The sequence below is a fragment of the Monodelphis domestica genome, chromosome 6, assembly GCF_027887165.1.
Source record: "Monodelphis domestica isolate mMonDom1 chromosome 6, mMonDom1.pri, whole genome shotgun sequence".
In the NCBI taxonomy this organism is placed as follows: Eukaryota; Metazoa; Chordata; class Mammalia; order Didelphimorphia; family Didelphidae; genus Monodelphis; species Monodelphis domestica.
Window position 1 is genome coordinate 7429514 of NC_077232.1, and position 25662 is coordinate 7455175.

General features: G+C 51.0%; 2 protein-coding genes across 3 annotated transcripts; one reads left to right on the top strand and one right to left on the bottom strand.

The window, feature by feature from the left end:
* On the top strand, nt 1-6097 carry FIBP (FGF1 intracellular binding protein). 2 transcript variants are annotated; one of them, XM_007502678.3, is made up of 10 exons: nt 1-201; nt 317-515; nt 787-913; nt 3520-3620; nt 3693-3826; nt 4401-4512; nt 4601-4664; nt 5034-5120; nt 5321-5418; nt 5617-6097. In XM_007502678.3, the coding sequence occupies exons 1-10, from the start codon at nt 117-119 to the stop codon at nt 5684-5686; spliced, it is 1077 nt and encodes a 358-aa protein (XP_007502740.2). In that variant the 5' UTR covers nt 1-116; the 3' UTR covers nt 5687-6097. The 2 variants fall into 2 exon arrangements, with proteins under 2 accessions (XP_007502740.2, XP_001365494.2); XM_001365457.4 differs by having other exon boundaries at nt 3-201; nt 4404-4512.
* A 728-nt stretch (nt 6098-6825) lies between these two features.
* CTSW (cathepsin W) lies at nt 6826-15469 on the bottom strand. The gene is made up of 11 exons (XM_007502679.3): nt 15376-15469; nt 14806-14899; nt 12874-12987; nt 11180-11328; nt 10829-10925; nt 8570-8650; nt 8355-8477; nt 7798-7862; nt 7627-7714; nt 7485-7546; nt 6826-7408 (listed from the first exon to the last, which is right to left on the bottom strand). Exons 1-11 carry the CDS (start codon nt 15457-15459, stop codon nt 7301-7303), a joined length of 1065 nt encoding a protein of 354 aa, XP_007502741.2. The 5' UTR covers nt 15460-15469; the 3' UTR covers nt 6826-7300.
* Nucleotides 15470-25662: the final 10193 nt, after the last annotated feature.

A 25662-nucleotide genomic window follows, 5' to 3' on the forward strand; every position in this document is an offset into this window, starting at 1 on the left:
GGAAGTGGTCCGTGGTTCAGGGTGGGGGCGGGGTCCTGAGGTCCCGGCACCCGGAAGAGGCGGTGGTGGCGGGGCCGGGGGTCGGACCGGCTGGTGTCCGGGCGCCCAGCTCCGCCATGACCAACGAGCTGGACATCTTCGTGGGGAACACGACTCTCATCGACGAGGACGTGTACCGGCTGTGGCTGGACGGATACTCGGGTGAGTGTGGCTGGCGGGTGGTGCTTGGCGATTCCTGGAGGCGGAGGCGAGGGTTGGGGGCGGGGCACTCCCCTGCCCCGCCCCCCCCCACCCGTCTGCTCTGTTGGTCCCACAGTGAGCGATGCGGTGGGGTTGCGGGTGCGCTCGGGCATCTTGGAGCAGACGGGGGCCACGGCGGGGGTCCTGCAGAGCGACACCATGGACCATTACCGGACCTTCCACATGCTCGAGCGCCTGCTGCACACGCCGCCCAAGCTGCTGCACCAGCTCGTCTTCCAGATCCCGCCTTCCCGGCAAGCGCTGCTCATCGAGAGGTGCTTGGGGATGGGCTCCCCTCCCCGGCCTTGCCTGCTCTGCATCCCTCTGGGGCCCCCTCCTCTACATTCCTCTCTGCACCAGTCCTGGGTGCCCTTCTGTTCTGCATCACCCAGAGAACTTCCTCTTCATCCTATCCAAGACTCTCCTCTTCCTCCTTGCGACCCCCCATAGTCAGGGCCTTCCCCCTCTCCTTCGTGGTCTTCTTCCTCTCTGCTGCGTTCAGGACCCCAAGCCTTATCCTGCTCCTCCTGTTCGCCCCTCCCACAGGTACTATGCCTTCGATGAGGCCTTTGTCCGGGAGGTGCTGGGAAAGAAGCTGTCCAAGGGCACCAAGAAGGACCTAGATGACATCAGCGCCAAGACAGGGGTGACCCTCAAAAGCTGCAGGAGGCAGGTCAGGGCTCTAGTGGGCTCTGTCCCCACCTGCTATCCTCCCTGGCTTCTGGTTCCATCCAGAGCTGCTGTTCTGGTCCTGGGATGCTCCCGGGTCTTCTCACTCCCTTCATCATCTCTTCCTTGGGGCACTCGAGTGGGTTCCTAGCTAACTGGGGCCCCAAACCCATCTTGTGTCCTCCCTCCACTGCTGCTGGTGCACCTACGCCATCCCTCTGCTCAGAACCCTTCTGTGGTGTCCCATTGCTTGGCTCGAACAAAAGCATAGACTCCTGGTAGGAACCCACCTTTCTCAGCCCAGCTTCCCATCAAAGATGCTTTCTTCCTGCACTCTTATAGCCCTGCCCTCTCCTGGGGCCCACTCTGAGTTGGTCTGTTCCCACCTATGAGGCAGACCCTCAGGGCCCTGTCCTACACCTCCTACCCCCCAGCCCAAATGACTTTATCTAGGGCCACCAGCATCCTGGTGACAGTTTTGACCCTCTAGGCAGCCAGACCACGTAGAAAGCCAGAGACCTGGATTCTAGTGCCAACATTGCCACAGACTACCCAGCAATCTCAGACAAATCCCTTCCCCTCTCTGGCCTTTCTTTGTAGAGGCATGGAAAGTGTTGGGCCCAGACTCTGGAAACTCTTGAATTCAAATCTGATCTCAGAAACTTAGCTGTGGGACCCAGGATCTCTCCTGCAATCTCTGCCTGCCTCAGTTTCCTCATCTGTAAAGTGATAGCACCTTTTTTCCAGGACTGTTAAGATTCAAGCAAAATTTTGTAAAGCATTAAGCACAGGTCCAGGCACATAGTAGGTATTTAATAAATACTCAGTAAGGGGCAACTAGATGGCTCAGTGGATCCAGGTCTGAGGATGGGATGTCCTGGGTTCAGATTTGGCCTCACACTTCCTAGCTATGTGACTTTGGGCAAATGTATAAATGGAGATTTTGAACCCTAGACTTCATTCCCTAGAAGTCCTTGGTATTTACCAGAATTCCCTATAATCTTTCCTGCATCTCCACGTTGGGGAGATCATGGTTTTGGTATTTAACTGGCAGTAATGCTTCCCACCTGCTCTCTTCCTTTGCAATGATGCAACAGAGGGATTTTTAAATGGGGTCATCAGCCATGGGCATGAGGTTTTTATTTTCTATCTTTATTCCTTGATTTCTAATGATCGTTTAATAAACCTCAAAAAATATATTTATATTATTAGAGATATAATTTAATTTTTATACAAGTCACTTTACCCTGATTGCCTAGCCCTTACTGGTTTTAGAATTGCTCTTTTTTTATACACTTTAGAATTATTATTAAGACAGAAGGGATAATTTACTCATTTATTTAAAAACAAATAAATGCTTATTTGGGAAATAAAATGATCTCTGAACTGTTTTCAGTCTCTTCTGACCTGGGGGGTCTCTATTGTCCCTTCCCCTCCATTATCGCAGTTCTGTCTACTGAATATGACTTGAGCATCCTACCTTTAGTGAAACTTGGGGGCTCGCCAAGTTCCCCACAATGGATTGTGATTCGCCCTTTCCTCTGAGCATTGCCCCCCATTTCTGGGAACTCCCAGGTGTTGGCTTTAGGGACATATATCAGCTGACAGTTACATTTTCTCATGTTTTTTCTTCTGTGAGCCTCCTGACAACCATAAGATATAGGAGCTATTATTATCTCTATTTTACAGATGAATAAACTGAGACTGAGGATCTGACTACTTGTCCTAGACCACACTATGCCTGAGACAGGCCTTCCTAGCCCAGAACTACAGAATAACAGAATTGGAAGAGATCTTAGAGGCAAACTAGTCCAACTCTCACTAAATAAGGGTCTCACATATTCCCCCAGCCTTCCCACTCCCCTAGGTAGTACTTATACAGCTCTTCCTTAAGACCTTCATTGAATCAAGGATTAAAAGCCTCTTGAGGGCAGGCTATCCTCCTTTGGGACTATGCTTTGCTTGCCCCCTCCCTGACTCCTCATCCTGCTCTAGGCCAGCAGGAGTCTCATTCCCCCTCGCAGTCTATGTTGGTCTGGTCACCCTGAGCTTTCTCTTCTCCAAGCTATACCTTCTCTGAGACAACATACCAAAATTTGTGGGATGCAGCCAAAGCCAGTCAATAGAAAAGTTATATCTATAAATGCTTACATCAGTGAAATAGAGAAGGAGCATGTAATCAAATTGGGCATGCAACTAGAAACTAGAAAATACTAGAATTAAGTATAAACTAAAAATCTCTAATCAAACACCAAATTGGAAATCCTGAAAATCAAAGGAAAGTTGAACAGGATGGAAACTAACCATTGAATGAATACATCTAGGATTTGGTTTTATGAAGAAGAACAAACAAAATAGATAAGCCATTGGCTAACTTGATTTTGAAAAGAACAAAGAAAACCAAGTTATCCAAAATAGAGAATAAATACACAACAAATGGTGAGGAAATTAAAGCAGTTATCAAGCTGAATTCCCAACACTTTCCTCCAGCTCTCAGCCCCCTGCACCTGCTTTAGACTCTAATCATGTGCTTTCTGTGAGTTCCTTGGGGGAGAGGACCCCAAGTCCCCCTGCCTCAGCCTCTCCTCCGCTGCCTCTTCTACCCCACAGTTTGACAACTTCAAGAGGGTCTTCAAGGTGGTGGAGGAGATGCGGGGCTCCCTGGCTGGGAACATTCAACAGCATTTCCTCCTTTCAGACCGGCTAGCCAGGTGAGGGCTGTGGGGGTGGGAGGGCTTGACCCTGGGGGTCTGGAGTCTGGCTAAGAGCCCAGGCTTCCCCAGGGACTACGCTGCTGTCGTCTTCTTTGCCAATAACCGCTTTGAGACGGGGAAGAAGAAGCTGCAGTACCTGACTTTTGGGGACTTGGCATTCTGCGCAGAACTGATGATCCAGAACTGGACGCCGGGTGCTGTAGGTGAGTAGCCCCCTTCTCCCTCCTCCCCACCAGGGTAAGTTCCAGGTCAGGATGTTGAGGGCACCCCAGCTCTACTTGCCCCAGCCAACAGGTGCTTCCCCAGAAGCTGTTCCCTCCTTGAGCACACACATACAAGTGTCCTCAAAAAAAGGCCCCTTGTCCTAATCCCACCCTGTCTTTCTCCCCCAAGGCTCAAATGGGTGGGTGGGCACTTGCTCCTGCCTGACTGAGGACTCAGCCAGGGACAACAAGGCTGAGACTGCACACCCTTCCCACATTTGACTGGGGGGAGGATCCTTGATTTAGAGCTAGGAGGGATGCCCGAGGTTGGCATTTCTTTCCCAGGTTCAGTGACAGCCCAAGGTAATATGACTAGTGAATGTCTAAGGCAGGATTTGAATCTAAGCCCACCACGTCGAGGGCCCCAGCCTGTAAATGACTGAGCCAGGCTGAGGACTTCCTGCCAGGCTGGGCTGAATTCCTCCTTCCAGGGTCCCTTTTCCACCCTGGCCAGGCCTGGTTTCCCACAGTCAGAACCCAGGCCTCAGCCAGCTTCTCCCCCTGGACCCCTCAGCAGACTCCCAGCTGGACGACATGGACGTGGACCTGGATAAGGAGTTTCTCCAGGACCTGAAGGAGCTTAAGGTGCTGGTGGCTGACAAGGACCTGCTTGATCTGCACAAGAGGTAGTTGGGGCTGGGAAGGGGAAGGGAAGAAGCCAGGACCCAGAGAGGAGGAGCTGGAGTCAGCGGTGACCACTTCCTTCCTCCACAGCCTGGTGTGTACGGCGCTCCGAGGGAAACTTAGCGTCTTTGCGGAGATGGAAGCCAACTTCAAGGTCAGTCCCACCTGGACCACAGACTGTAAGGGGTCCTTAACCCTCTAGAAGGTGCTTAAAGAGCCTGCACCCACCTTGGTGTCTCTGAAGAGGCCCAGATACAGCCTTCCTCTGGGTTGCTGCCTCCAAATCCTCCGTCTCCCTTTCCTGGCTTGGCTGCCCAAAGCCTGGTTTCTTGTAGTGGCTCTGCAGGAGACACTACTGATCCTGGAGGGACCCGTCAAGGCCCAGGTGGCCAAGCTGGCCTGGCAGCGCTGTGGGGGATGCCAGCTGCCTGCCTTTAGAAGGGGAGTCCCCCTGTCCTAGGGTTCTGAGGTCCCTGGGATGACAGGGACAGACTCGAGGACCCCTGGCTTCCCGGCCCCACAGAACCTGTCCCGAGGGCTGGTCAACATTGCCTCCAAGCTGACTCACACCAAGGATGTGCGTGACCTGTTTGTGGATCTTGTTGAGAAGGTGCGTCCCCCTACCCTGGGACTAACTCTCTCTCCTCCCTTATTAAACTGACCCAGCCCCCCGGCCCCAGCCCCCGCCCTTCACTGGCATGACAGGCTTCCTTTTCTCATCCTGCCCATCTCAGCTGTGACTTTCTATGGCGGAGGGGATTGGGCTGATGGGGAAGGGGAAAATATAGTGGTGCCCGTCCGTCTTCTCAGTTCATAGAACCGTGCCGCTCCGACCGGTGGCCGCTGAACGATGTCCGGCTCTTCCTGAACCAGTATTCCGCTTCAGTCCACTCCCTGGACGGCTTTCGGTGAGGGGCCCCCCGGCCCACGCCCCCTACCTCCTTCCTGGCAGCTGTCTTCTGCCCGGGCTGCAGCTGTGCTGCAGGCTGCCTGTTGGCACTGGGCTCCCCGCCAGCCCTGGCAGCTGTGTCTTAGGCCTCTCCCTCCTCTTGGCCCTGGGCGGCCAGGACTGAATCCCCCTAAGCAGCTTCTCTCTCCATTGCCAGACACCAGACCCTCTGGGATCGGTACATGGTCACCCTTCGCAGCTGCCTCCTGCGCATGTACCACGACTGAGGTGCCCCTGGGGCCTGCAGAGCGGCACAGGACACCAGCTCAGCAGTTCCTATCTGGCCCTCCCTTGCCCTGTGGGTAGGATGGGGTGGAGGGTGAAGCCGGGCCCAGACCGGGAGCTCGGCTCCCGACTCCAGGCCAAGATACTTGCTCCTCATCTCCCCGTTAGTTGGTGGGAGCCGGGGCCTAGGGCGGGGAGCTTCATCCCTGACCTCAGGCCCAGGGCGCCTGTCCCCAGCGCTCCCAATTGGACCCCTCCTGCCTTGTGGACGTTGGGGAGGGGAGGGGAGCCGGGGTCCAGGAAGCTGACCCCTGACCACAGGCCCAGGACAGCAGCTCTCCAGCTTCCTGGGCCATCCCAGAGTCCCTCTTTGTGCTGATCAATAAATGAGCAGACTTGGGGCTGAGCCTTGAGATCCTGGGGAGTCTGACTGGCTGGTTCTTGGGCCTGAGACAGGATCCTGGAGGTGGAGGCAGCAGCTGCATGGGTGGAGCCCTCTCCTCCTCCCCAGATTTGGCAATGGGGGCGTCCCGGGAAGACCACTTGGCCTGGATCGAGAGACCCTGGGCTTAGAGCCCGAAGTCCCTCGGCCTCACAGAGAGAGGCTGAACGGAGGCTTCTCCGAGGCCCCTTTGAGCTCTGACCTTGTGTCCTGTTGTTCTCGGGTCCCTTCACACAGGGCTGCTCTTCTGGGGTCAACGTTCTCCCCACCCCTGGCCCAAAGCTAACACCCCACTGTCTAGGTTGAGGATTCGTCCTCCATTTAGTGAGAGGAGAGGGATGTGAAGGCCTGAGGTTACTTGGACATTGGCAAAGCTTTCTTGCTGGTCTGATAGAAAAAGGGTTAGGGTTAGGGTTCGAGGAGGGCTTCTTCACCTTTCATGGAGTTCCCCCTAGGCAGCTGGGGAAACTTTCTGTCCCATTTTTGTTGGGGGGTTTTAATTCTTAATGGAAGGAAATGCTAGATGTCAGTTTAAGATCATTGGGGTTTTCCCCATCTAAGTTTACAGGCCACCTGCTCTCCTTGATATCTGTGGACCCCTGAAGTCGAATTTGAACTCAGGACTCAACTGTGCCGCCTAGCCACCCCTCCTATGTAAAGTCTTACACTAAGGCACAAGAAGTCAACTTCACCAGCTTGAGATGGGGAAGGTGTTTATTCTGGAAAAGATCTGGGGGTCTTAGTGGACTGCAAGCTAGAGAGTAGGGGACAGGTTCTGGCAGCCTTGAGGTAGGGAAGTGACTCCCACACATACAATGCATTCTGCCCCCATCTGGAGGATTGTATCCTGGGCACTGGGGTCTGAGAACTGTCCAGAGAAGGGCAGCCAGGGTGGCGAAGGGCCGGGGCTCCACGAGGGAGGTTTAGCTGGGGGTAGAGAGAGAGATGAGAACTCTGGCAAAGAGGGAAATTGAGGTTCCGTCTCAGGAACGTGTCTCTCCCCTTTGAGGCTGTCCCACAGGGCCTGTCCAGCAGGGCCCATGACACCATCTGAGGCCCAGGATGGTCTCTGCAGGCTCGCCCCCGATCCCCCTCCCTCCCTCTGCCAGGTCATTTCGGAAGTCGTGGGCCCACAGCTTTATTGTGTTCAGCTCCTAGAGGGGGGGGGGGGTCTTCAGCGGGGACAGGGCCTCCCTGGCGCATCTTCTCTTCCCACAAGCGCAGTGACTGGGTACTTGGTGATGCCGCAGGCGTTGGTCCCCCTCCGCAGCCGGAAGTAGCCCTGGGGGGGGAGTTGGCATGGGGGGTAGGTCCAGCTGCCCTTTGCCCCCTCCCCCCTCCCTTCCTCCGAGCCTCACCTCTTCTCCCCAGTCGCTGCCCCAGGAGTTCTTTAGGATCCAGTAGGCACCGTCCTTGGTGTCTGCCAGGGAGATACAGGGAGTGATTGGGGAGCCCCAGAGCCGAGGACAGAGCCCTCCCAGGGGCCCCCCAAGCACTCACTCTGGCCGAAGCCCACCAACAGTACGGAGTGGTCCACTTGGTTGGGGTCACAGTCGTCCTTCGGCCTGATCACCCCTTTTCTGTAGGTCTGAGGGGTGAGGGAGGAGAACATGGCCGTCTCTGGGCCGGCCCAGGGCAGCCCTTCCGCCCTTCCCCTCCCCTCGGACCCACCTTTAAGAGTGCCTGGTTGATGGTCACTGTGATGGGCCCCTTTAGCGCCAGATGCTCTGCCATGGCTGTGGTTTGAAAGGCTGCTGTTAGCTTTGTGGCATGGGGGGGGAGGGCTGGCAGAGGGGGAAGTGGTGACCTAGGCCTGGGGGGGTTGTGATCTGAGGTTTCTGGGCCCCCCCAAGTTACGCCACCCACTCCTCCCTCCCACAGGCCTGAGGTGGGTCAGGATGTGCTCTCCTGGGCTCCCTCCTACCGGCTACCCACCCATGATTTCTCCTAGGAGGCTGGCCTGGGGCCTTAGGTGGGCCCCCAGCCAGGCCCAGCCTTCCCAGACCACAAAGAGCCGGTCAGTCGGGACCCGGGGTTTAGGCCTGAGCCCAGGAGGGGCCTCTGCCTGCCCCCACTTACAACAGGACCCAGATTCCCTTTGGCAGAGGCAGCAGGGGAGGCGTTGTTGTGGATGGGACGGCTGAGCCTTACCAAGGCCAAGGGATGTGGCCAAGGGCACCGAGCATGCTCCTCCCCGCCTGGCCTCAGCTCTGGGGCCTGGCACTCACCATTCTCCTCCTTGGGCAGCATTAAGAAGTCCTGGATCCAGCCCGTTCTGTTTTGCTTCTTTTGGCAGCCTTTGCGGGAGAGCTGGTCTTGGTAGGGGTAATCCCGCTCTCTGGCCAGGCCTCCTGGTTGGGAGTTGGGAGACTCAGAGGCCCCCACCCGTGACCCCTCCCAGCACCCCCAAGCTTCCCGCTTCATGCCAGGGGGATGCTCCTACTTTGTCGGAGAATAGTCAGGAAGGCGTCCCAGACGAAGCCCCCCTTGCAAGCTTTTCCACAGCGGTCACAGTCCAGCACCTCTGCGGGGAAAAGGGGGCCTCAGTCACACACCACCCCCCCAGCCAGCCCGGCCATCCGGAGATACTCCCTGTGGAAACCTGAAGGGATCAGGAAGGCTTCAGGAACCCATGACCGGGGCCGAGGTGCTAAAGCAGGGGCGTGAGGCATGCGTCCCAGCGTTCACACAGCAGGGGACGGGGCAACAGGAAGTGGGTTCAGATGATGCTACTGCCTCTGGGACCTGGAGCAACTTAACCTTTCCTGGCTTGGTTACCTCATAAAGGGGGGCCAGATCTTGACTTTGGGGCATTCTGCTTAAGCTTTCGGGGTTCCCTGGAGTCAGTGAGGGGTCGCCCTTGGATTCCTCACGGATCAGCCCAACCCCTGTTCCTACAGCCCTCCGGACTTTATCAGAGGCTTGGGCCAACCTCGGAGGCAGGTAGAGGGCACAGAGATTGTTGTATTGTGGGGGACAAGTTAGAGGAACTGCTAAGACTGGTCCAGGAGCCAAGCCTGCGTGTCCCAAAGCCAGGCCCAGCCCCTTCTTCCCAATTCTGTTTTCCAGTCCCCAAAGGCCTTGAGTGCCACAGCAGGCAAAATGGTCCCCGGCCTCCCAGGGCCCACATGCAGAGAGAGATTCATGATAACTTGAGGAAGGAGACCATGCAGAAAAGAGATCCGTTTCTCATATTTGTATCTTTAAGAAAAAAACCCTTAGCCACCATCTTAGAATCAATACTGTGTATTAGTTCTGAGGCAGAAGAGCTAGGCAACTGGGGTTAAGTGACTTGCACAGGGTCACATGGCTAGGAGATGTCTGAGATCACATTTGAACTCGGGACCTCCCATCTCCAGGTCTGGCTCTATCCACCAAACCACCTAGCTACCTTTACCTTTGTATGGCCCATAGCTAGGATGCCCAGAACTCCTCCCCCCAGTTTTTGGAAACCAGCTCCCTTCAGGTACTGCCCCCCCATTCCATTGGACACCTGGATGTATGCTGTATTTAATTACTGGTGGATGTGGGTTTCTTACACACATACAATATAATGTCAAGTTTTGGAAGACACCAAGTAGGTGCCTGTGAATTTGTTACTTAGTAGGATAGATAAGACTTGGCAAAATACATTGGATGTGGTGAATGAGGGAGAGGGAAGAGTGAGGAAGTCTCCATGGAAGGATGGTGATAGTCAAAGGGAAGCCTGGAGACAGGGCACAACTCAGGGAGAAGGGGATGCTTTAAGGAACATCCAGTTGGGAGTGCCAAGCCAGAAATAGGGGATGCAGGACTGAAGTTCAAGAAACCATAGATCTAGGTGATAACAGAACCTATGGGAGCTGATGTGGTCCCCACATGAAACAGCATAGACCAGTGATGGCAAACCTGCCCCCACCCCCAGACTAAATGTTGTGCTGACTCCATCCCAGACCGTGTGTTATGCCCACCCCTCTGCCCCGCCCTTTATCCCACACAGAGAAGGGAGAATGCGCTCCCATTGGGCTGCTGGATGGAGGGATGGGTGAAATGAGGAATGTCCTCAGCAATTGTAGAGGGGGAGGGGAGTGACTGGAGAGCTCTGCTCCCCTCCAGCTCTGCCTCCTGTGAGCCACCCACCTTATCCCCTGTATGCTCCCATTGAGTTTCTGGGTAAGGGTGGGGGATGTGAAAAAATGTGGTCAGACCCGGGAGCAGCTCTGCCCAGGTCCCTCTGCCTTTCTAATAATAAACTCTGGATGGGGAAGAGGGTGGCCACATGGCAACAGAGAGCCCTCTATGTGCTATCTTTGGCACCTGTGTCATAGGTTCGCCATCACTGGCATAGACAGTGGGGCAGCTAGATACCTCAGTGGATAGAGCCAGGCATAAAGACAAAAGATCATGTATTCAAGGTTGGCTCTAACTGGGCAACTGCCTATCCCTTACAGCTCTCTGCATCAGAACCAATGCTTAGTATCAATTCTAAAATAGCAATTAAAAAGAAAGAGAAAGCATAAAGGGAAACAAGAAGAGGACTGAGGGTAGAATGTTGGGATAGAGTCAGGGTTGTCGGGGGGGGGGGGGCTACAGTGGAGGGTTTTATGCAGGCTCCAACATGCCCAGTCATCACACACAGATGCCACAAGGGGAAGCTCTGTCCCAGGAGACACCCTCACCCCAGCCAAGGATGCCCCCATTCCCAGGCAGCGACAACCCTTACCTTGTACAGAGAGCTCAAAATGCTGCTCATAATGGATGGCCCACAAGGCCTCAACGTTTCCCACGGCAGCAATGGCCCAACAGCTGCGGCATTTTTTCTGTGGGGAGAGGTCAGTTTCTGTCCTCACTGGTTTCCCCATCCCTGCTCTCAGCATCCCTCCATCCATCCAGGAGGGAAGAGGAAGTCTTTGCTCAGAGGCATCTGCTCCTTTGAGCACTAAGGAAAAGACTGGGGAATGGTGGGGTTCAACATCAAGGGTTAGTTAGATGGCCTAGGGGGGACGGTGGGGAAGGCAAAAGCTAGCTAGGATGGCAAGGGTGAAATGCAGTTGAGTGGGGTGGGGTCTGGTACCTGCTTTCTCACAGGAGTCAAGACTCCTGCCTTCCTCCAGTCACAGGAGCGAATTAGTGGCCTTTGCAGTCTTGGGTGCTTTCTTGTCTTCAAACTAGGCTCCTTGTAGCTAGACTGGGCTGGTTGGTAGTGCTGGTGAAATTCCTCCTCTGTGCAGACAAAGGAGGGCCTCATTGGCCATAGACCCAAAGACCCAGACTCTGTTCATAGGCCTTTTCCATTCCTAGTCCTAGTGCTAACTCTTAGGGATCTCTTTGTTTTTCATTTTACATAAACTGGAACTCAGAGAAGGAAAACATGTGCCTGAAATCACAGCTTACTTGGTCAACCCACTAAGGTTGGGTCCAAGTAAGGACCCCAGAGTTGTAGGACTCAGGTGTCCAGAGCCCTCTTCAATCCACTAAGCTTCCTTGTTCCCAAATGGCCTTCATGTCAACAGCAACATCTCCTGGAAAGATGGTCTTGCCCTAAAAAGTAACTTCTATGTCAGTGGAGCAGATACCCGGGAGCCATTCAATCCAATCCCCTCCATTTCACAGATGAGGCCTAGGAGAAGGAAGGGATGACTCTGTGTTCACCATTCTCCATTGCGCCCCACTGCTTCCTGTGTACGTTAAAAAAAAAAAATCCCTGCAGAATGGAGGCAATTGTGTTTCTCAAAGGAAGCAGAATAGAACAGGACCAAGCTCCATGTCTTAAAATTAGGCATTGTCTTCAGCAATACTTGTTTGGTTGAGCTGTGAGCTCAGTCCATAGGGCACTGCTTCCCATTTCTTCCTTCTTGCCCTGGATTTAGACAAGGAGCTTGTTTGCAGTAATGATAACTCGTAAGACTTGTGAAACCCTAAAGATGTGTCCAAGTCAGAGCTTGAGACAGAGAGGAAGAGAGGAAGAATGGAAGGAGGAGGGAAAGAAGGAAGAGAAGGAGATCCAAACTTGAAGGAAAGATCTTTAGTTTCTAGTCCTAGCTCTGACTCTATCTCCCTGAGTGGTTATTTGCTTGTTTTACTCTTATCTGACTCTCCATTTTCCTAATTGAGGTTTTCTTGGCAGAAATCCTGGAGGAGTGGTTTGCCATTTCCTTCTCATTTTATAGATGAGAAAACTGAGATAAATATGATTAAGTGACTTATCCAGGGTCACATAGCTAGTGAGTATCTGAGGCTAGATTTGAACTCAGGTCTTCCTGACTCCCTCTATGCTCTATTCCCCTACCTGTCCTGCCTTGGGTATTCCTGGACAAGGCCTTCTCCTTCTTCGGACCTTAGTCTCTTTAGTTATAAAACATGGACAATAATCTTTATGTGTCTCCCAGGAGGGATCACAGCAGATCCTGGAAGAACCTGGGCTTTCATCTTGAAATGTTTGATATGGGGGACAATGGAAAGTGGGTCTGGCAGAGCAGAAGCTCCTTGGGAAGCGAGACCTGGCAGAGGATGTGGAACACTGGACAGGACAGTCTGTGTCCAAACTCCTCCTCTGACATTTATGATCCATGTGGCCTTGGACCAGTCACTTCTACTTCCTGAGCCTCAGTTTCCTTATCTGTCAAATGAAGCAGAGGGTCAATCTAGATGTCCTCCAGGGTTCCTTTGTTTTCCGGATCTCTAGCTGTCTCACTTTTTAGTTGGTCTCTGCAGTGCCCTGACCCCAAGAAGTGCTTCTTCAGTTCTGATTGATTAGGGCCCCCTTACCTGTAAGATCACTGAACTGGGTCACCCCAAACTGGGCCATGCCCCCATGCTTCTCTGTCAGCTGTTGGGCCCAGGCCAGGTTGTCAGCAAAGATCTCAAAGCGGCGCTCTTGTTCTAAAGGGGAGATTTTGAGGGAGGAAGCACAGGATTTCTATGTGCCTCCCAGTCGGAAACTTCAGCATCCTTTCCCAGCTGGGATGTCCTCGGGGAGCTCCCTCTCCAAGGCTACTGAACTACTGCCCCTGTGGGCCCACCCAAGTGAAGCCTGTAGTGTGGGGATGGACGGGTGTCATTTCTGTGGCCCTCAGTTTGCTCCTCTGTAAAATGGGGTTAACAGTGAGGTAATATCCAGGTATTAGTCATTCTCGTAAGACTTGGTCTGGCACCCATCAGGGGCCCATGGCACTAAAGGCCTTCCCTACCCCAACTCTGTAAATTCCAGGGTCTGCCTGCCTGAAGCAAGAGAGGGCAGCCCTGCTGGCCCCGCTGGGCTCTAGTGATGATGAGAAGGTGGAGGGGAGGGAGGCAGGAAGATGTGAGCAGAGAGAGAAAGGAAGTGGGCCGTTTCCTGTTCTCACTGCCCACCCCCTTCTCACCCTCATCTCTCAGGGGTGAGTGTGTCTGGAGGGGAGGCTCCTGGGTGGGTCCTAGGGTGGGGGGAGGGTCTAGAGCAAGAGATTCTGTGCTAGAGAGAAGATTGGGAGCAACACAGAACCTCAGAATGTGAAACTTGGGGCATTAGAGCTGGAAGGGACCTTGGATCAGGGAATGTCAGGAGGGAACCCCAGAACATGGAATGTCACAGCTTGCGGGGGGTGGGGGTGGGGTGGAGATGAGCTTAAAGAACTTAGACTGTCAGACTTGAGAGGGACCTTAGAGAACATAGAACACAGAACGTCCAAGCTGGCAGGGGCCTTAGAACATAGAACAGTGTCCATAGGGAAGGAAGGATCTTGGAATGTGGAACATGGAAATAGAGGGGCCTTCAAGAATGGAGCTTAGAACATAGAACATGGAATGCCAGGAGGCAACCTTAGAACACAGAATGTGGTGGTAGTGGGGGGGAATGCTTAGAGAACTTAGAATTTCAGGCTTAAGAAGAGCCTTAGAGAACAAAGAACACAGAATGTCAAAACTAGAACAAAGAACAAAGTGTCAGAGCCAGGAGGGATGGGTCTTGGAATGTAGAACATGGAATGTTGGGCTGGGCTGGGCTTTAGGACATAGAATTAGGATGTCCAGGTCTTAGTAGATGCGGAATAAATGTTTGCTGATTGAGTAATTGATAGATAGAACACAGAATGTCAGTGCTGGGAGAGAACTTAGAACTGAGCACCAAATAGTGCCAGGGGTTGAAGGGGCCTAGGGGCATAGAAAGTTAGAGCTGGAAAGGTCTTTCGAACTTAAAGTTCAAGAGCCAGGAAGAGCTCTAGACTATGGAATGGCAGAATAGGAAAGGATCTTAGAATATGGAATAGTAGAGCCTGTAGAGAGCTTAGAACATAAGAGCCAGACTATCAGAGCTGGGAGGCACCTTAGGTTAGAACCTAGAATGTAGAATGTCAGAATTGGGAAGACTCTCAGAGACCATCAAGTCCAACCTTCTTATCTTATAAATGGGGAAACTGAGGGCAAAAGGAAAAGACTAACTTGTTCCTGGTCCCGCGTCTACCATGTGGTGAGGCCAGGACAGAGGATGTGGTGCTCCTGACAGTGTGAACAAGGCTAGAGAGGTCGGAAAGTCAATTGGGGTTGAGAACAAGGAACCAACAGCCCCAGAGAAGCCCCCCCCCCCGCCATGTTTAGACGTGCCACACATGTGAGTGTACATGCGTATCCCTTAAGGGTGCCCACACAATTTATGCATGTAACCTACATGAGTACATCCACATGTGTGTGTACACAGCTATGAAGGAATGCAAGAAGCCACACCTGCTGGATCCGCGTAGCTCTTGTTATACTGGATCTGAAAAGCCTTGAATTGGTCCATCAGGTCCTGGGTGGCTGGTGGCAGGTCCTCAAAGCTCTGTGGGCAGGGCAGGGAGGATGGGCATGGAGGGAGCCCCCTCCCACTGGCCCCCCTGGAATGGCGATGAGGTGGGGGACCTGGGCTGAGCCTTCAGAGAATAGCAACGGGCTTTTCAACTTCACCATCGATATGGAGAAACTGAGGCTCTGAGTGGCAGAGCCAGAGACCGGCCCAGGTCTAGTAGCCCCCATTCAGGGCATTTTACCTCCCTTATGATCCCTGGGTACCCCCAAAGTCTTCTCAGAGTTGTTCCTGACCTTGGTGGAGGACCAGGGAAAGGGATGGGAGAGAGGGACCTTGGGAGAGCAAGAAACTCAGAATGGTGGGACTGGATCTAGGCACAAGGTGGTGGGGATATGGCAGAGGAAGTCCCAGAGGACCCCAGGGCTGTGGACAAGGAAAAAGGTCTTTGGTATGGAATAGAAAAACTGGATGCCAATTCAATCAGGCCCCAGACTGGGTGAGGGACTCACCTGTGCCAGGGTGGGGTGGGTGTTCCAGGCAAGGGCCCCCATGGCCAGCAGCCCCAGGAGGCAGGAGAGCTCGGTGGATAGCATCCTGTAGTCAGTATGCAATCTGAGAAAGTGAGGTGAAAAAACCAAGACTGGTGAGGCCAGGAAACCAGCCACCAACCTCAACATGGTGGCTGGGGTGGGGGCTGAGGGGACACTCATAGGCCCTCCCCTCAGAAAGGAAACAGGGAGGGGGAAACCCAGGATGGAGCCTTCAGTTTCTGAAAAGAAGGGTCCAGCCTCCTTCCCTTTGTCTTCAGTTCCTGGGTAGCCTGGAAAGTTGGGGTGTAAAAAGCTGGGGCAGCTGTACCCACAGTCTCCTGGGGTGTGGAGGGGGCTGGGTAGGCTGAAAGGAAGGGACAATAAGCTGGATTTTACTTTTAAAAAAAAGGCCCCATTCGACACTAAAAGACTGCCTACTCTTTGATCCAGCACTGCTGGCTTTGTACCCTAAAGAGATCATAAGGAAAAAGACTTGTACAAGAACATTCATAGCTGCACTCTTTGTGGTGGCAAAAAACTGGAAAATGAGGGGATGCCCTTCAATTGGGGAATGGCTGAACAAATTGTGGTATATGTTGGTGATGGAATACTATTGTGCTCAAAGGAATAACAAACCAGAGAGATTCCATGTGAACTGGTTTGACCTCCAGGAATTGATGCAGACTGAAAGGAGCAGAACCAGGAGAACATTGTATACAGAGACAGATACATTGTAGCACAATCGAATGTAATTGACTTCTCTACTAGCAGCAATGAAGTGATCCAGGACAATCCTGAGGGATTTAGGAGAAAGATGCTATCCACATCCAGAGAAAGAACTGTGGGAGCGGAAACTCAGAAGAAAAACAACTGCTTGGTCACATACATGAGTTGATGGGGACATGATTGGGGATGTAGACTCTAAACAATCACCCTAGTGCAACTATTAATGGTATGGAAATGGGGCTTGATCAATGGCACATGTAGAACCCAGAGGAATTGTGCATCAGCTACAGGATGGGGTTTGGGGAAGGGCAGGGAAAGAACATGAATCTTGTAACCATGAAAAAAATATTCTAAATTAATTAATTAAATAACTTTAAAAAAGGGGGGAAGGGCCCCATTTGATCAGGAATATATGACCAGGCAGCAGTTTTTCTGAAAAATTCATTGGGTTTTATTGGAGAGAGTGAATGGGACCTTGGGCTGCCATGAGAGCTATGGTGTGCTTTGGGACCACCATCCTCTGCTCTGATCAGACCACAGGCGAATGCTCACTGCTCACAGTTCCCCAGAGGGGACCAACAGGAAGTGAAAAACCTCCAGTTGGGGCCATAAGAGAAGCAGACCTGACTGGAGACAACCTTCTCCTAGGAGAGCCTCTCCAGAGCTTCAGGACTTGCTTCAGGACCCTTTATTTTAGGTGTCCTGAATTGTTGTCTTGGGCTCTCTTCTCTGTCTACATTCTTTCTTAGGGGGCCTCCTCAGCTCCCGAGTTCAGTCATCATCTCCAAGCCTATGATCCTACCCATAATCCAGCCCCAGTCTCTCTCCTGAGTTCCCGTCCTGTATCACCAATGCCCTTGATGCATCCCAAACTGAATGTTCTGATGGGCATTTCGAACTCAACACATCCCCAACAGAACGCACGGTCTCTCCCACTAAGCCCAGCAGCCTTCTATCTCCCCAATTTCTGTCAAAGACCACCAAACTGAGGTCCAAACCCCAATTTGATTCTCAGTTCCTCGTTGGCCCCACCAAAGTCTCCAAAGATAAGGGATCCGAAAGTTGGAGGCCAGGAGTACGTGGTCTCAAGCTCCACAGGCTACTCTTGGAATTTGGAACCTTTCAAGCCTTGGAGCCCACCCCATTGTGGCCCCTGACTTTCAGTTCTAGAGCCTGTGGACAGAGTCCCTCTCCTGGCTGGGCTCATTCTCTCTGAGCCTGAGTTTTGATCTCTCCTCAATGAAGAATTCATTTCTTCTTGTATCATCTCTGGGAGATTCTTATCCTGAGATCCACCAACGCTAGTCCTGGGCCCAATCCAGCCCACAGCCTGTTTTTGTTTGGCCTAGAAGCTAACAACAGCTTTTACATTTTTAAATGATTAAAAAAATAAAAAAGAAAATAAAATTTTTGTGCCATGAAAAATATGTGCAATCGGAATTTGTGTCCATAAATAAAGCTTTGTGGAAACACAGTTGTGTTTGATCATTTACAGGTTGCCACTGGCTACTTTCCTGCCACAATGGCAGTAGTTGCATCAGAAACCATATGGGATTCTCTGACAGTTTTGCATTGCTTCTTGCTGCCCCACAAATCACAGTGACTCAGTTACAATTCAACAATGTTGTTGTTGTTGTTGTTTAAACCTTTACGTTTCTTCTTAGAAACAATACTCTGTACTAGTTCTAAGGCAGAAGAGTTCCAAGGGCTAGGCGTTGGGGGTTACCCAGCTGGAAAGTATCTAAGGTCAAATTTGAACCCAGGACCTCCCATCTCCAAGCCTGGCTCTCAATCTACTAAGCAACCTTGCTGCCCCCTCAACAATGTTTCAAGGGCCACAACATCTTAGTTACTTTTTGTTTCCAGTGCCAGATGGATATCATCATGTGAAAACAGAAAAAAGAAGAGGAAAAAGCGATGATTTTTGAGTTCAGGGCCAAGACTGAAATTTTTCTAATTGAGAAGCAGCCCTCTCAACCAGTATCTTGAATACTGAATGGCTTTGGAAATCAGTTTTGCTGCCTACTTGATAAAATGGGTTGTTGTTTTTTTGCTATTTATTTTATTTTTAAATTTTTTATTTAAATATTCTTCCATGGTTACATGTTTGTTTCGTGTTCTTTCTCTGCCCTTCTTCCCTTCCTTCTCCCAGAGCTGACAAGCAATTCCACTGAGTTATTTGAGTACTTCTTAAGGGATTCAACCTAAATTGGCGAGACAAAACAAGCCTGTTGATGTGGAACTTCTTATATTGTAGCAAAATCAATTCGATGACAAGGAATATTATTTGAATCCCAAGCAACGTGGAGCCACTTTGTAGACACTTCCTGTGCTGTCAAAGCTAAGCTGAGAAGGGAGAAGAGATCTCCATTCCCGCACAAATAAGCAGTGAATTATTTCCTGAGCCCAAACTACAGTTCCAGCAGCATTTGTTTCACAACTCCACGCAAGAGCAAAAGAAATGTCTAAATTTCAAAATCCATTTAACCGATTCCATCGAATAACTTCCACCTAACCTTTGACTGGAAGGGATTAATCTACCCTGTAATGCCACGCCAAGAAGGGAAAGGTCCATGGAAGAACCTGATAGAATTCCCTAAATGCCTTCTACAGGTTAAATACATTTATATGAAGATTGTACACATGGACAGATACAAGGGCTTATCTGTGTGAAAAGACGTTTCCAAAGATGAAATGTGGGACATTTCATTCAGTTGTACCCAACTCTTCTTGACCCCATTTGGAGTTTTCTTGGCAGGGATTCCTAGGGTGCCTTGCCATTTCCTTCTCCAGCTCATTTGACAGGATTAAGTGACTTGCCCAGGGTCACACAGTAAGTATCTGAGGCCAGATTTGAAATCATTAAGAAGGTGATGAGTCTTCCTGATTTTGGGCCTGGCACTCTAACCACTGAGCTACCTCCCTGCCCTTAAAAAAAAAAAATCTCGATCAGATGAACAGAAGCATTTGTGACTGATTTAGATGATAGAGAATGTGGGCTTTGACCCCCCTTCCATTTTTATTAGTAGTATAAAATTGTACTTTATTATTTTATTTTATTTTAAATGTTGTTGGTAAAAATGTGTGGAAATGTGTTTTCTCTCTCCTTCCCTATATAGCATCTTTTTTCTCCCTTAGATACACTTTCATTATCCCTTTTTCCTTCTTTTTATTTAGGATGATCTTTTTTTTAACCCCTCACCTTCCATCTTCCAAGGCAGAAGGGCTAGGCAATGGGGGTTAAGTGACTCACCCAGGGTCACACAGCTGGCAAGTGTCAGAGGCTGAATTTGAACCCAGGACCTCCCATCGCTGGGCCTGGCTTTCTGTCCACTGAGCTACCCAGCCACCCCTTAGGATGATCTTTAATGGAATTTATTGGCCCGTATCTCAGCCCCTCCCTCCCTCCCTGCACCATAGACAGGATCCCCCGACACAAAAGTATTTCTCTAGAAACTGTTTCTGTTGTTATCAGTTCATTCTCCGGGCAGAGACAGTCACAAGTTACTCTTCAAATATTCCTTTCTGTGGCTGCCTAGAACAGTCGTCATTATTTCATGCTGACCTTTCGGGGATGGCGAGCCCGACCTGGAGGGGGGGGGGGGCTGGGTTCCAATGTGCCCTCACTCTTCCTAGCGGGGTGACCCTGGTCGAGTCACTTCAACCCCCCCCCCCCCCATTGCCCAGCCCTTCCTCGGTGATACAGTGTTGCCTGGGAGACAGCAGGCCAGGGTGACTGCGGGGAATATGGGGGGGGGGGGGTACAGGCAGCCAGCCAGACCCCGCCAGGACTCGAGTCCTCCCTCCTTCTGGAGCCACAAAGAGAAGCCGCCCGCCCTTGGGGGTCCGCTTCCTGTCAGAGCCCGCGAAGGCGCCCACAAGTCCGCCCCCCTCGCGGCCGCCGAGCCCATCTGCAGGGCCGAAGAGGCTCCGTGAGGCTTGGCTTTCTCCGCGGGGGAGGGGAAAGGACCCGCGGAAAGTGAAGGTGATCTCAAAGCGACAGAGACGGGAAATGAAGCGGGAGGCTCTCCGCGGTCGGGGCTCGCGGTCCTAGTGGTCCCCGTGTCTTTCTCCAACCCACGTCCAGCCCGGTTCGGGAGGGTCCCGCTCCGAGAGGCTGCTCTGGCACATCCCTCGTGGACGCCCGCCCAGCCCAGTCCGGTAAATGGTTCGTGCTGGCGAGAATCGGGGAGGGCGGGGCCAGGACCGAAGGGGGGGCTTCCTGTTTACCGTCAGGCCCCCCCCTCCCCCCCCCGCCTCCCGTGACCGCCGTGTCTGGGGGCCGGAGTGAGTCAGCGGGAAGCCGCAGCGGCTCGGGCGCGGGCTCCAGGGGACGGGGTCGAGGCTGCAGGGCAGCCCGGAGCCCGGGTTGGCCGAGGGGAGACGTCCGTCTAACGCCTCGTGGGTGCCGGCCCAGCGCAGGGCCCCGCAGAAACGAGGCCCTGGGTGGAGGGCTCCGGGGGCCCGGAGGGGGGGCGGGGCAGAGGGTGCGAAGTCAGGCACAGCAGGGACGCCGCTGCAGGCACGGCGGCAGCCTGGGGAATGGCGCGGAGGCAGGAAACAGTGAGTCAGTGTCCCCGGTGGAACGTGTACAGGGAAGCGTAGTCCAAGGCTGGGAAAGCAGGAGGGGGCCCAGGAGGGCGCTGGGAAGCTCAAACACAAGACTTTGTATGGAATCTGGAAGGGTGAGGAGCCAGGACAGCTGGCTGACCCAGTGGAGAGAGAGTCTGGCCTGGGTTCAAATGTGGCCTCAGCCGTGTCCTAGCTGGGTGACCCTGGGCAAGTCACTTCACCCCAAATGCGCAGCCGTGCCTGCTCTTCTGTCTTAGAACAGATACTTAGTATCGGCTTTTTAGACATCCCTTTCCTTCTGCTTTAGGATTGAGGCAGTCTGGGAAGTGACTTGGCCAAGGTCACACAGCTAGGAAGTGTCCGAGGCCACATTCGAACCCAGGACCTCCCATCTCTAGGCCTGGCTCTCCATCCACTGAACTACCCAGCTGCCCCCATAACAACATCCTAATTAACTGCATCTACCACCCAGAATGGTTTCTAGGAAGTGCTTTGCATATATAGCACTTACCAGGTGCCAGGAAGTAGGCTAAACACCTCATAAATAGGATTTCCTTTGATCCTCACAAAAACTCTGAGAGAGGTGTGAGTATTGTGCCCATTTTACAGATGAGGAAACCGAGGCAAACCGCGGCTATATGACTTGCCCAGGATCCCATAGGAGGTCGGATTCGAACTCAGATCTTCCTGAGTCCAAAGCCAGAGCTCTATCCACTACAATACCTTATTATTATTAAATGCCCCCAAAATGCAGGCAAGCAAGATCATTGGTCATGTCCCAAAAGGTGCGTGGCATCCTCTCTCTGGCAGGGGCGGCACTCTCTGGAGCCAGGCTCATTGCCTTCATCAGAATCCCTAAGCCTTTTCTTCTTGCAGTTAACAAGCAGCCGCCCTGTCCACTCCCCTTCTTCTCTCCCAAAGCAAAACAAGGCCACTTACGTGCCCCAGTGGACCCCCGCGGGCCCCCTCGCCGACGTCTCACGTCTTCCCAATGGAGTTTTAGTAGCAAACATTTTAAAGGTCTTTCATAGCAATGTAACATACAGAGAAATATTAAATAAGACAAAGATGTCATGCAGAGGACATGGTCTATGTATGATGTAGAATATAATCATAAATAGCGGATAATAGCATACGCATATACCATGGATTTATACAAGCCTATGCAAATAGAAATGGAATAATATATAAATATATCATGCATTTAGCTTATATTCATATCTCCTATTATTTCATATAATATATGTGATAGCAAATATTAGACATTAACATACAAATATACCATGGGGTTATGCTTATTTGTATGTATCTTATTACATAAATAGAGTATATAACATGATAATATCCATTAATCTACAAATATATAATGTATATAATATATTTTATGCTTCTATATCCTCTCATACAGCTGTAATATGTACTAACAAATGCTATATAATAATGTACAAATATATCATGGATTTATGTAAACATATATTTATATTTATATATCCTGTTCTAGAAATATAACATCATAATAAATATGATCCATCAATCTACAAATATATAATGCACATATTTTATGCTTCTATATCCTGTCATATAATTATAATATATGATAAGAAATGTTATATAATAATATACAAATATACCATATAAACATTTTCCATTTCTATATCCTCTTAAATATAATACATAACATGATAATAAATATGATACATGAATATGCAAATACATAATGTCTTTATATTAAACATATATTTATAAAACAGGTTGTTCTCTTGGTTCTGCTAACTTCTCTCAGCATCAGGTCAGGTTCCGACCCAAGGTACTCTCATACTCCTGTTATCTGGCCCCACTGTTTATGCCAGAGAGGTTCCCGTCTCAGTCTTCTCCTTTGTTTCCTAGTGTATCTCCCGCCTTCCCCTCTCCTTTCTCCTTTCAGGCTCCCTCCCTCTTCAAGCACTGCCTCTCTGAACTCTTCTGGCTTCAAGGTTGGATGGCAAACTCTTCATCCTTCCCCTTAAAGTCCTACCCAATAGTTCCCTTTTTGATGGTTCTCTTTACTGCTGTGTTTGCATTTCCAAGTTTCTCCACAGCTCTGGTCTTTTCAGCAGGAATGCTTACCTTCTAATGGGAACGGATGCTATAGAAAAGGCAGCTGAAGAACAGGGGATGGTGAGCAGGGGAATGGGATGATGCTCTTGCGAGGACATGATAGAGAAATTTGGTCTTTAGCACTGGAGCCTGGAAAGGAATGACGATATGGCTGGCCTGGGCACTTTCTTTACGATGGGCATTTTGGGGGAAATCAACCCATAGGGGCAGGGGCTGCAGGGGCTGAATGAACTCCCTGCTGTTTCAGGGTGGGGAAAGTGTGGAGAATTGGGAATGGAGTCCAGAGAGGAATTAGCTACAGTTACTGGCCATCAGGAATAGGACCTGGTGTTCCTGACTCCCAGTCCTGAGCCTTCTTCACTGCATCAACTGTTTGGTGTTCTATCATGTTCAACTCTTTGTGACCCCCTAGACCAGAGCCCACCAGGCTCCTCTGTCCTTCACTCTCTCCCCAAGGCTGCATCCAAACTCATGTTCATTGTTTCATCTATCCATCTAGCCTTTGCCATCCCCTTCTCCTTCTGCCGTCAATTTCCCCAACATCAGGGACTTCCCCCCAGTCTTTCCCCTCCAAGGGCAAGTCCCATGGCCTGGAGCAAAGCTTAGACTCTGCCCTTAACTCCTTGGCTAGCAAACAGACATGATCCCATCCTCCCTAATCCTATCCTCCTGGGGTACCTACCCTACTTCCAACTTGCCCTGGCAGATTGTGTCCCCCAAAAGAACGATTACCTAAGGTCCAGGGTACTCTGTGAGTCTTCATTCCGCCCCCTCCCCCTTGGTGTTGTCAGCCAGAGGGGACAATTGGCTCAAAGAAAAAGCATTCATTGAAATGCTCTAGTAAGAAAAGGTAATACTAAATATAGTAAATACTAAAATACTAAAAGCTAATACAACATCAGCTCTACCACACTTGGCATCCATTGTGTGGGAGGAGTGGGCGCACATAGAGGTTCTAAGTGGAGAGGCACACACACAGGGAATCCTTAGGGCCAGGAGGGCCACCTCCTGCCTCAGGTGTGGCTAATGTCTTCCTGGTTCTAGGAATGACTTTAATCTCAAGTAATTTCTCTCAGATTCTTTTTCACTGGTCATGGCTGGGTGCTGCTACCCTCTACTGAATTCTGTTTGATGGCAGTGACCACAGCTGTGTTAAACTGGGAAAAACACGGAACTATTAAATAGTCAGAAAAACCACTCTCTAATCATGGATAGGAGTTCAGTGCTGTACTCCTGGGAGCGCCACCGCGCTAGGTGACAACTCCAAGGAACAAAAGAATTTGGGGAACTTATATACCTTTTGGGAAACCAAGGGAAAGATGATTGATTGACATTACCAGGGTCACAAGGAAATGGGAGGGTTCAAATTATAGTGACCCCATACAATCAAACTTGGGAAAGGAATCCTAGCTAGAGAGTGGGGTATAAGGGAAGGGGCTGCTTACACTGGATACTAAAAAGATGGTCCTTGCCCAGATGCTGATCTTCTTAGGACAGGGTCTCTGATGGGATGGGAGAAGCTACTGGGAAGAAGGATATTTTAGCATTTGATTAAAATCTGTTAACTCCACCTAACTAAGTCCATTAAATACCTTAAGGTCTATTGTTCAGCCTGAAACTGCTAGTCTAAGACTCCCTTCAGGGTGGATTCTCAGGGGAACAGAGACAAGCTTTGGGGTCTTCATCTTTCAAACTGACTAAACTTGGGGTTCAGCAGATCTTACTAGGCTACAAGTTTGGGGGTTTCTAGATTCCACATCGACAGCTGGTACCCTGGAGACCATACCATAGGACTAGAAGGAGTCTGGGGGATGGGGTCTATCATCTGCAGATCAGGACTCGAACTCCAGGCGCTGGCCCCTGCTTGATTCTACTGTGCAGCCACACTTGGCCAGGCGCATCTGCTGTATTGCTAATATATGGAGGAGAGGAGAGAGAAATCCCTCCCCATCCTTGCTGCATCTCTAAAAGAAATGAGAGAAAAAGGGAAGCGTTCACTCAAGAGCTGAGGACCTTCCTTCCCCTGTAACTGGCTTTCCGTCTGACTCCCTTAAGTGGGGGTGGAAGGGGGCAGACTGTTGTGTACAGGACACCAGGGGGGATGCTGCTGCCTTTGTTGGATGGTCTGCAATTTTATGAGGCTGTTTTTATTGTATTATCAGATTGTTCTGAAAACTCTTCAGTTCCATCAGAGACCCCCTTTACCTATAGGAAATAAATACAAGGAGATTCAGGGTGGGAGACCTGAGCAGCTGAGGGGATCAGAGGAGGCCTCATGTGGGAGGTACACTAGAGCTGTACTGCAAAGGAAGCTGGGAATTCTCAGAGAAAGAAGTGAGGAGGGAGGACATGTACTGGCATGGGAGAACAAAGGCACATGTGAGAGAGGGAATGTTGTAGGCAACATGGCTCTCTGGCTGAGCATCAGGTGACTCCAGGACCACTAAGCCCCCCAAACCAACCAACAGGTCTGCTTCTCAGTGGCAACATATTAGGAGGTCAAAATCCTGGTTCCTCTGCTGCCCCGATACCCAAGAAGGAGAATCTACTGGCTGAAACCCCCAGGATGATTTTACAGGAATTATTTGTTATTGGGTCTGCTAGTGTACTCTTTGAACCCGGATGAAGGACTTTTCAATTTATCCCAATTAAATGTCATTTAATTAGATTCAGCATCCATCTATCTTTCTGCTTTCCTTCCTTCCTTCCTTCCTTCCTTCCTTCCTTCCTTCCTTCCTTCCTTCCTTCCTTCCTTCCTTCCTTCCTTCCTTCCTTCCTTCCTTCCTTCCTTCCTTCCTTCCTTCCTTCCTTCCTTCCTTCCTTCCTTCCTTCCCCTTACCTTCTGTCTTAGAATCAATACTAAGTATTGAT